This window comes from Rana temporaria, chromosome 5, assembly GCF_905171775.1.
Source record: "Rana temporaria chromosome 5, aRanTem1.1, whole genome shotgun sequence".
In the NCBI taxonomy this organism is placed as follows: Eukaryota; Metazoa; Chordata; class Amphibia; order Anura; family Ranidae; genus Rana; species Rana temporaria.
The window spans coordinates 38,941,092-38,952,676 of NC_053493.1; the positions used below are offsets into that span (position 1 = coordinate 38,941,092).

Genomic DNA, 11,585 nt, shown 5'->3' on the forward strand with positions numbered 1-11,585 from the left:
TTCGCTGACAGCTGAGCGGCCAGCTCAGAGAAGGAAGAGCTGAGCCCAGCCCTGACAGTCAAAGAATCATATTTTGATGATGTTATTAACCAGACTCTTTTCTTTTTTTCTTTTTTTTTGGGACTTCTACATAGCAGGGGGGAACCAGCAGCAAAACTGTCTGAGGATCTTATCCTTCCCTACTCTATCCAAAACTTAAAAAATAATGGCTATATATAAATTTTACTTACATTTTATTAATGTAACTTAAATTTCATATCCTTTTAGGTTTAGACAGGATTGTATTGCATCGCGTTATGCAAGGTGGTATAAAGAAATGGCTTACTGCTCCACCTCAAAATTTAGAATTAGATTATCTGTGCTGAAGCTCTAGTTCTAAATTCAAACCATCGTGTGTTCGTACCTTTTTTGGGGAAATTTCCACGCGCATTAGTTTTGCTTAACCTTGTTTGCTGAATTACTGGCTCTGGTTACTGCAAAATCTCTTCAAAGAAGATTCGCCGCTCAGAATTCCAGCTTGTAAATAATGATGTGATGCTGTCTCCATGGTCGCAGGAACAATAAATAAGGACCAGCAAGGGTGTGACTGTGATGGGACATTTCATGTCAAGCCATCGGCTGAACGTCATCTTCTAGTTTAAGGCTTCATTAAAAAAAAATGAAAAAAGTCCAGTAATGTGTTCCATGAAGCAAAGCAGAATAATATAATACTGGAAGAATTATTAAATTGTAGGGTCCCTGCACTTATGACATAAGGATGAAGCTATCATTTTACGGTGTTCTCACAGTCTTCAAGTAGAAGTAAATTAAGGTGCATGTCTGAGCACAATAAAAAAAAAGCAGTATATGTGCAACACACGCATATTTCTCCATATTTGTATTATTAAAAAGCTGCACAGAAAAACACCTGGTGGTCCAGTTCGAAATCAAGAGACAAGCTCCTAATTTCCTGTTTGAGATGATCTCTCTGAAATCCAAAGCGGTGTTGTCAACAGTGCCCAATTCTCTGCTGCTGGACTACAGAAGCCCCTCCCCCTTTCTCCATTCGGTAAGGAGGTGTTTTGTTTTCCCAGTCGAGTACGGCTAAGAACACATTTCAATGCTACAAAAACCTTGCCAGCTCCCTGGATTTCTGGTGGGTTCAACAGTTTTTTTTTTGTGTTTTTATAAAGAAATAACATGGGAAAATGTGTGTGTATTTCAGAGACGTGCTAATGGCCAGACATTTTAACCTCTTGACCTCCAGAAGGTTTTATCTTCTTCATGACCAGGAATTTTTTTGCTATTCAGCATTGCGCAACTTTAACTGGCAATTGCTCAGTCATGCAGTGCTGTACTCAAATTTAATTTATATCATTTGTTTTTACACAAATGGAGCTTTCTTTTGGTGGTACTTGATCACCACTTTTTTTTTTTTGCTATATAATTGAAAAAATACTGAAATATTTGAAAAAAAAATAACACATCTTTTTTAATTTTTGGAATAAAATTTTGCAAACAAATAATGTTTCTTTGTAAATTTATGCCAAAATGTTTAAGGCTACATTTCTTTGGCAAAAATAAACCAAATCGATGTATACCATTTAGTCTATGAGAAAGTTATAGAGTCTACAAACTGTGGTAAAATGTATTTGAAAATTGATCAATCCTGATGTATTGACATTGAAAATAACGCAAATCAGTGTATATTATTTAGTCTGTAGGAATGTTCTAAAGTCCACAAACTATGGTATATCTGAAAATGAATTAATCCTGATGTATTGACATTCTATCTCATTTCTCGAGGCCCTAAAATGCAGTACAAATATTCCCCAAATTACCCCTTTTTTTGGAAAGTAGACCCAAGGTATTTAAAGGGGTTTTCCACCCATTTTGTAAGTTTATAAAAAGTCAGCAGCTACAAAAAGTGTAGCTGCTGGCTTTTAATAAACCGACACTTACCTGCTCCACGGCTCCAGCGACGCGCTGGACGGGGCTCCGCTCCTCGCCCCCCCTCGCCGGCCGGCGTCTTCATGCTCAGTGTGGGCACCCGGCCGTGACAGCTTTCGGCTTCACGGCCGGGCACCCACTGTGCATGCGCGAGCGGCCCGGCGCCGTCTGATTGGACAGGCGATCGCCGAGGACCTGTCACGTGTTCTGGCCGATCGCCTACAGCAGCCCCTTCCTGTAGGTGATTAAGCCTAATCACCTAGGCGATTAGGCTTAATCGTCTACCCACTCCTCCTGAAGTCCCACTCCTCCTGAAGCCCCCACTCCCCCCCAAAAAAAATTACATGCCAAATGTGGCATGTAAGGGGGTGAGGAGTGGGATAAGCGGAAGTTCCAAATTTGGGTGGAACTCCTCTTTAATAAAAGGCACGGTGAGTTTTCTGAAGTTGTAATTTTTTTGTCAATTTTTTGGGGGGAAAATTAAGAAATTAAATAAAACACTTTTTTTTTTATTCTGTCACTTGTGCAGTATCATCATATAGAGACATAAACAAAAAACAGCGCTGACACTGTGCCCATTTTATAGTGATAAAATGTCATATTCCATGTTAAAAAAGAGGTATTGAAATATAGGGTATAGGGATAAAAAAAATTATTTAGTAGAAAATGGCTGACACTGTGGTGCTGGCAAGGCTGCTTTCATTTGTGGGCTGGAAATCCACAAGCTGTAAAATAGGAAGGGAAGGGAAGAAAGCGCCAAACCGGCATTGTGTACCACAATTTATTACATAAAATACCATATAAAACAAATAGAACTCACAAGTGGGTGAGGGGGAGAGAGAGAGGATGACAGTCCGCAGTGGATTGCTGGACACATCGTCTTTGGGCGGACATCCGATTCCTGGATATACCATCACTGCCACACAGGGGCAGCCTGACGTCAGTCTCCCTGCATGGACTCCCCACCACATCTGATCACTACTGGTTGGATTAGAAGACCGTTATCTGATGTCTGTGAAATAGTTGTCAGCGCTAGATCTCCTGCTCTGCCTAAACTCTGATGTGTGTGTCAGAAAATTCTCAGGAGACGTCTACTGAGAAACCTCCTGACCCTAAAGCATGCAAGTAATTCGGGAGATCTAAATGTGAAATGTAAAGCCAACTCAAGGAACTTAGGAAAAGGGGACATCATGGTACTGTGGTCAATTAAAGGAGTTGTAAAGGAAAAAAATGTTTCACCTTAATGCAATGTATGCATTAAGGTGAAAAAATATCTCATGATGCCGCAACCCCCACCCCCCCTGAGCACCCGTTTTACTTACCTGACACGTCGAAAGTCCCGCGCTCGGTCCCGACATCCTCTTCGCCACTCAGCCTGGCCACTGATTGGCTAGAGCGGATAGATTGAGAGCAGCGCAGCAATTGGCTGGCGCTGCTGTCAATTACATCCAGTAACGCGGAGCTCCGAGGGGCGGGGCCGGGTGATACAATGAGCGGCTATGGCCGCTCGCTGTATCACGGGAGCGCGCCCGCAAGGACTCATCACCGTGCAAGCTCTCTCACATGAATGTGGTGAGTTCTTGCAGGGAGGACCAGAGACAGTCGCTGAGGGACCCCAGAAGACATGGATCGGGGCCACTCTGTGCAAAACGAACTGCACAGTGGAGGTAAGTATAACATGTTTGTTATTTTAAAGAAAAAACATTTCCTTTAGTAACCCTTTAAGTTGAAACGGTGCCCTTGCATAGAACATATTTCCTTAAATGTAAGTTGGTATGATGTTTTAGGTATAAAAGTAGATTTGGGTTATATGTTGGTACCTCATCCATAATTATTATTTAAGAAAAAATAAATAAAACCTTGCGGCCATTACTGGTACCAGAGACAAGTGGTAGCACAAAATGTGTTTATTTTATTTCAAACAATTAAAATATATTTGCATTATACTAATAATAGCATAAGATCAGTGCTCATTTGAAATGGTACTGTGTACCCCCCAGATCACTTACATGCGCCAATCGGAGTGTGGCAAAAGCCAATGGTGTGCCATGTATCATAAAGCTGTATGTGATCTGGGGACACACAGCATGGTTGCTACTTGTCGCATGTTATTGTTTCGAATTAATTGCTGTGCTTTTTTTCCCTTTTGGATAGGCCTTTTTCTTTGTGGTCAAGATATTGAGGTCCTGAGGAAGCTATGTTTGTGAAACGCGTCGACCTCTTGGCATAATAGCTAAGAAATATTGTTGGAGTGTAAATGTATGGCCTGCAACATTTCAAATGAGAACTGATATTATGCTTTTATTAGTATAATGAAAATCTATTTTATTTGTTTGTAATAAAATAACAAATTGTGTGCTACTGTCCTTCTCTGGTTCCAGTAACGTCCACAAGGTGTTATGTTTTAATATGGCTCTTGACCCATTCCCTAACATCTATGCTTTTGTGTCAGGTCACCTACATTGAAGGGACAGCCGTCATGGGATTTGAAGACCCAAGACTCCAAACAGATGACACTCCCATCAAGCGTTGTCTACAGACCAAATGGCCATATGTAGAGCTTCTCTGGAATACAGATCGACCTCCGTCATTAAACTGAGCTTCCTCAGGGCAACCAATTTTCTTTTTAAAGGGACAGTTCACCCAAAACTGATATATCTTTTTTTGTGGATGGACATTTTGTAACACACACTGGCCTTCTTTTTTTTTTTTTTTTTTTTTTAGGACCCTAGAAGGAATGTTGATACCTGAGCCTTCTACCTCTGTATCCTCCCACCTTGGGCAAAATGTATCTTGATCAGCATTTGGATGGTCCCATGTCTCTTGTGCTCGCTGCTGCATAGGAATACACCGACAGTAGCTGGGTAACTAAAGATAGTTCAATACAGAGAAGGGGAATGGGTCATGGGGAGGGTTAAAACTGATTGGGTAGGTGTTTTCAGTGTACACACAAAACTGAAATATCAATTCTGGGATGGCTTACCCTTTAAACAGTGCTACTTTGAGGGACAGATTCTGGTAACTGGAAACCCCCAATGTTTATACTCGATAAAAGCATTGATGCTAAAAAATATATTATAACTGTGTATATACATTGCAATTCATTTATTGTTCATGCACTCAAGATCAAGTCATTGGAAACACTAATTATATTCACAAAACGTATACAGTATAAGCTCTTTCAGGGAAAGAAAGGTACAGTGCCACTATTGTAACTCTTACTTATGTATGACATGCGTTTATCCTATGTTTCCAAGTATGCCTCATGTAATCTGGCCCCATAGGAAGACTTGGGGTGTAATTCCGTAAATCTACATAAGATTTACATGTATGACTTCAGTTCAAGCTTTTTCATTTCAAAATTAGCCAATCATAGGACAGTAGTAGCATACTAGCCACATCATAGACTTTTATGTTGCAACATTTTAGGACTCAACCTTTTCTCAAGTCAGAGATCTACAGGGTGGGCCATTTATATGGATCCACCCGGGTGGGCCATTTATATGGATACACCTTAATAAAATGGGAATGGTTGGTGATATTAACTTCCTGTTTGTGGCACATTAGTATATGTAAGGGGGGAACTTTTCAAGATGGGTGGTGACCATGGCGGCCATTTTGAAGTCGGCCATTTTGAATCCAACTTTTGTTTTTGGTGTATCCATATAAATGGCCCACCCTGTACAATTAGGACGTGGCTGGTACACTACTACTATCCTGTGAATGTTTTTTGGGATAAAAGAGCCTGAATTGCAAGTCCCTTGTCTGAATTTTTAGTGGGTTTTCTTTATCTACATATTTTGCATTTCGGGACAGTTTTGCCGCGTCTTGCATTCATTGTTTGATTTTAGCCGGGAACCAAGTTGCTCCCAATTGTAACATCCAATTAGCTGAACCTAAATCTGCCTACTTGGCAAGCTGTTTTTGGTCAAATCATGAGCGGGGTTGCCAACTTTCAGTAAATTTACGACCAGGTTGTAAAATCTGTACTTTTTGCATCTGTCCTTGAATGTCCATTACGGACATTTAGGGTGCATGACCGTAACTGACATTCATGGACAGATGCAACAATTTTGGATTTTACAAACTTCGTAAATTTACTGAAAGTTGGCAACCCTGATCATGAGTCTTGCTTTTTTATACACTATATGGCCAAAATGTATGGACACGAAAGCCATCACATCTATATGAGCTTGTTGGACATTCCATTTCTGACCCATGGGTATTATTCTGGAGTTTTCCCTCATCCTTTGTGTATACAGAATAACAGCCTGCCTTGTTTTGAGAAGGTTTTCTATAGGAGTTTGTGCCCGTTCAACCAAAAGAACATTTGAGGTCTGGTACGAATGTGGGATGAAGACCTCTCTTGCCATCGGTGTTCCAATTCATCCCGCAAGTGTTTTGAAGGTTAGGGTTAGTGCAGGCCTCTCACGTTCCTCCACAACAAACTTCTCAAACTGTTGGCATATTATAAGCTCATGATCGGGCCCGGATTTACTTCCTGTGCCGCCCCAAGGCCAGGTCCTTCAATAAAGTCCCCCCCCACCATTAGAGCCCTTCTATGTCCCAGCAGTAGTGTCTCCACCGCCATTACTGAAGGCTGAGGGGGAACAAATTGTTAGGCAACCATTTTCCAGAAGACCACAGACGAGTTATAAACAAGAAGGAAGCCTGCCGAGTGGCTACAATAGAAATTGAGCGGCGGCACCGCCCACCCGCCACCCCTTTCCACAACAGGTCACAGATGACAGACAGACCAGGGGCGGGGGTGGGCGGTGCCCCCAGCTCAATTTCTATTGTAGCCACTCGGCATGCTCCCTTCTAGTTTATTACTAGTCTGTGGTCTTCTAGAAAATGGCTGCCGGCGGAGACATTATCTCCGCCGGCCGCAGACCTCCAGTGGCGGGCGAAAAAAATAGTACATTACAGTGCGGGGGGCGGCCGCGAAGACCAAGAAGTCGCCGCAGGAGCGGCGCTGCCCCTTCACCCACTGCCGCCCCAAGGCCTGGCCTCGGTGGCCTTGTGGGAAATCCGGCCCTGCTCATGATTGTCTAAAATTCAATAATTTGAAGGGGGTACCACATTGGCCATATTATGTACCCTGTGTTTGTCTGTATAGCTAAATATAGACTAAAAGATTAACAGGGATGGGTTGTTCATTGATTCTGTGAGGTCTATGGTCAGCTTTAAGACGTGCATAGCTTGTTTCTTGTATAAAGCAGGTGGGACATATCTCTCTGCAGCTGGCTTGAGTTCTATGAGCAGAGGCTGCAGAAAGTGCATAGAAAATGTTAATTTCTGTCAGCCTACATTGAGCAAGTATCATCATGTCCATTGCTGGTGCACAATCAATATTCTGCTGTATTTGTTTCAAATGAAGCTTAAGTCTCCATGCACACTGGACACCCAAAAGAATGTTAAAGCTGGATAATAACGCTAATATTTTGCATATTTTTGCAACGTTTAGGAGCATTTTCAAAAGTGTTTAGAAGCGGTAGCGAGCTGGCGTCCTTAAAAACCAATGAATAGCATAGACTTTAGCGGTCAGCCATTGTTAAGGACACGGCGTCCGGCACCAGCCTGCTCCTTAACAACCAGCTATTCACTGGTTGTTAAGGATGCCAGCGGGCCGCCGGCTTAAAGGGGGTTGTAAAGGTTTGTTTTTTATTTTCTAAATAGGTTCCTTTAAGCTAGTGCATTCTTGGTTCACTTACCTTTTCCTTCGATTTCCCTTCTAAATGTTTTTTTTCTTTGTCTGAATTTCTCACTTCCTGTTCCTCCTCAGTAAGCTGTTCTGGCTGACTAACCCCCAGTCAGAACGGCTCGGATGATGGGGGCAAGCTTACTGAGGAGAAACAGGAAGTGAGAAATTCAGACAAAGAAAAAAAAACATTTAGAAGGGAAATCTAAGGAAAAAGTAAGTGAACCAACAATGCACGAGCTTAAAGGAACCTATTTAGAAAATAAAAAATGAACCTTTACAACCCCTTTAAAGAAACGTCAAACACTGGAAGCCTGTGCTTAGCAGCAGTTAACAGCGTTTGGAAGCTTCTAGGAGCAAATCGCTTCCAAGAACTAGTTTTCTTTTTTTCTGCTCCTAGAAGCTGAAGCTTGAAAAATGCTTCTTACGGTAATGTGCATGGGCATATAGGACACCATTTGCTTCTAGGTGCTCAAAGTAGCTTCTTAGGAGCTTAAGGCCGGGTTCACATATGTGCGGCCGCGGGTTCGTGTCTGGGGTCCGGTGCGTGTCTGTTCACCGGTTCAGGTCTGAATTTTTGCCTCAATTTGCAGCTGAACGGGACCCAAACACACACAGAACCCCCTTATGCAATCTACTCTGGACCTGTGTGAACGCACATATGTGAACGCAGCCTTAACATAAGCTAGTGTGCACAGAGCCATAAGCATGCGGAGACTTTCTTTATGGGTCCAGATTTTAAACACCAGTCAACATGACCTAATAGGTTAGCCGTAGACCTGCATATCTTAGAGTGGAAGAGCAATGAATGACCAAACCTCTGGGATCTTCTGAATTCTTTATGAATGGACGCAATTCCCATAATGTGTCTTTAAAAGGACCAAACCACCTTTTTCTAGGAATACATCAGTCATAAAAATTTCCATTACAGTGGAACCTTGGATTACGAGCATAATCCTTTCCAGGAGAATGCTTGTAATCCAAAACACTCACATAAGCGAGTTTCCCCATAGAAGTCAATGGAAACAAAGATAATTTGTTCCGCATTGACATCTATGGCATGCAATACCGCATGTGGCCAGAGGTGGGGTGGCGCCGGAGAGCCTCGGAAATACTCGGGGGACATCTCGACCGATCGCGGAAACCCTTGGAATGGTTCGGGAACTGAGTATTTCTGCGTATTTTCGAGTGATTCCGTGTATTTCCAAACTGCTCCGAACTGTTCTGAGTGTCACTGGCGCCCCCGCACCTCTGGCCAAATGCGGTACTGCACACCCCATTAGCTTGAATTCTGCTAGTTTTGCAAAACAACACTCGGAAACCGAGTCAGAATAAAAAAAAAAAAAAAAGTTGCTTGTTATTCAAAACGCTTGTTTACCGCATTACTCGTAAACCAAGGTTCCACTGTATGTCAGAAAATGCATGCATGCAGTAATGAGCACTTCTGATCCTCAAAGGCAGGGGTCTCCAAACTGCGACCCAAGGGCCAGGTGTGGCCCTTTGGTAGTCGTTATCCGGCCCTTGGAGCACTATTCCTTCCACTGCTATAAGGAACTATTACTCCCACTGACACCAACAATGGGGCATTATTTATTCTATGGATACCAATGATGGTATACTATTCCTCCTACTAATAGGGGCACCACTCCTCCTATTGAGCACCAACCATGAGGCCATATTTATTCTCACCGATGATGGGCCCATGACATTTTCTGCCCCTGTTGGCCACAATGCGGCCCCCCTTAAGTCTGAAGGAGAATAAACTGGCCCTTTGTTTGAAAAAGTTTGGAGACCCCTGCTCAAAGGCAATGATCTTTTTTTGGTTAACCTCTACAAGGACCAATTTTCCCAGGCGTGCTAGAACTTTTTGATGTTCTTGGGCATGCCATAAATTGACTTTGTAAATAAATTGGAATGTTTTATTAATTTAAAGGGTTAATTAATTTTAGGTTTCATGTTTTCTAAAAACTTCTGTCATCACAGTGGCAAAGAAACGTCACACACTAAAGCTTTTGAAAGAATTGTGTATATTGTCCATATCAACTTTCTGATTGGAAGTGAAAAGCTGCTTGCTGTGAGCATTAGTCCTCCCTCCAGACACTTTTGTACATGAGGTTGGAAGGAGCGGTCTCAGGGACTTAAAGTGGTTGTAAACCCTTACATATAATATACCCAGTGAAGTGACTGGCCTACAGATACACAGAGATGAAACACATCCTCCTACATAAGTTGTACCTGTCTATCTACAGCCGTCTTTCCCCTACATTCATTCAAAGCACAGAATTTACATAGGATCTCTCACCTCTTCAAAACAGGGGGGAGGGGGCTAAAGTTACATAAGCGAGGAGAGCTGATTGGAGGAAGGGACACACCCCCTTGTATACAGCACACAGGAACAGAGCTGAGGCTGTCAATCACAGACTGTGCCCTCCCCCGTCACCAATTTTCTCTTGGTGTCAGGAAAACTCATCAGAAGTGACTCATGCTGAATGCAGAGGAACAAAGCCGCAGACAGAAACTACGCTTAGTGCTCTGGATTGAGACAAGTACACACTATAGAGCAGGGATATGCAATTAGCGGACCTCCAGCTGTTGCAAAACTGCAACTCCCATGAGGCATAGCAAGATTCTGACAGCCACAAGCATGACACCCAGAGGCAGAGGCATGATGGGACTTGTAGTTTTGCAACAGCTGGAGGTCCACTAATTGCATATCCCTGCTATAGAGGGATATGCTTTGGTCATGTCTGATGTTTACATCCACTTTAAAATACAATGTGGTTTCCGGAGAAGAGCTATTGATGACGATCATTAATATATATATGTAAAGGTTTCAGCGTATCCGTACCAAACTCGGAGTGATGTAACCACCCAGGGGAAATGATTTCCTGCACACCGCTGACCTCCCCTCAGTCATCCCATGGGAAAATGCAGCAAGCGCCTTCAGCCTAAAATGTTGTCATGCAGGAAAAAAAGATGGATGTTTCTTGCTGAAAACAGAACTTTTACATACATATTTATTAATATGTCTTTTATATATAGTAATGTGTTTTTTTTTTGTAGGTTTCCTTGCCCTTGAAGTGAGTGTGTTGTCTTTCCGGGTATTAAAGAGCATTTTTCCGAATATTGTACAAATTATTATTATTATTTTCTTCATATATATATATATATATATATATATATATATATATATATATAAATTCCTTGCCATTGCCAAATAAGCTCTCACCCGGCTTTTCTCAAAATGAGGCATTAGCAGGTTCAGCATTATAATTGTGTACACAGTGCGACACCCACCTAATATGAGACACATGTCCACTATTTATTATGATGTGACTGCCGGCCTTTAAATAAAACAAATCTTTTTCTGATCTGTGTGACAAATTTATTTATTTGGACCTTTTAATTAACATAATGCCACTGGCACAGAAAGTGAGTGGAAAAGTGGAAATCTCTTAAACAAAGCCAACAGACAACAATAGAAACCTGACAATCGCATTATAATTTCTTCTATATCTAAAATGAAAAAAGAGTTTCTCTTATCGTCCATGGACGGACACAGCTCCTTAACCACTTACCCCCCGGACCATATTGCTGCCCAAAGACCGGAGTACTTTTTGCGATTCGGGACTGCGTCGCTTTAACAGACAATTGCGCGGTCGTGCGACGTGGCTCCCAAACAAAATTGGCGTCCTTTTTTTCCCACAAATAGAGCTTTCTTTTGGTGGTATTTGATCACCTCTGCGGTTTTTAGTTTTTGCGCTATAAACAAAAATAGAGCGTCAATTTTGAAAAAAATTAATATTTTTTACATTTTGCTATAATAAATATCCCCCAAAAATATATAAAAAAACATTATTTTTTCCTCAGTTTAGGCCGATACGTTTTCTTCTACATATTTTTCGTAAAAAAAAATCGCAATAAGCGTTTATTGATTGGTTTGCGCAAAAGTTAT

At 41.9% G+C, this 11,585-nt stretch overlaps 1 protein-coding gene across 1 annotated transcript in view; it reads left to right on the plus strand.

Moving 5' to 3' along the window:
* MINDY3 (MINDY lysine 48 deubiquitinase 3) overlaps positions 1-4,620 on the plus strand; it is a 263,254-nt gene extending 258,634 nt beyond the window's left edge. The window contains exon 16 of the mRNA XM_040352409.1: positions 4,382-4,620. Coding sequence (XP_040208343.1) covers positions 4,382-4,528 — 147 coding nt within the window. The 3' untranslated portion in view covers positions 4,529-4,620. The remainder of the gene's footprint in view (positions 1-4,381) is intronic.
* The last annotated feature ends 6,965 nt before the right edge of the window (positions 4,621-11,585 follow it).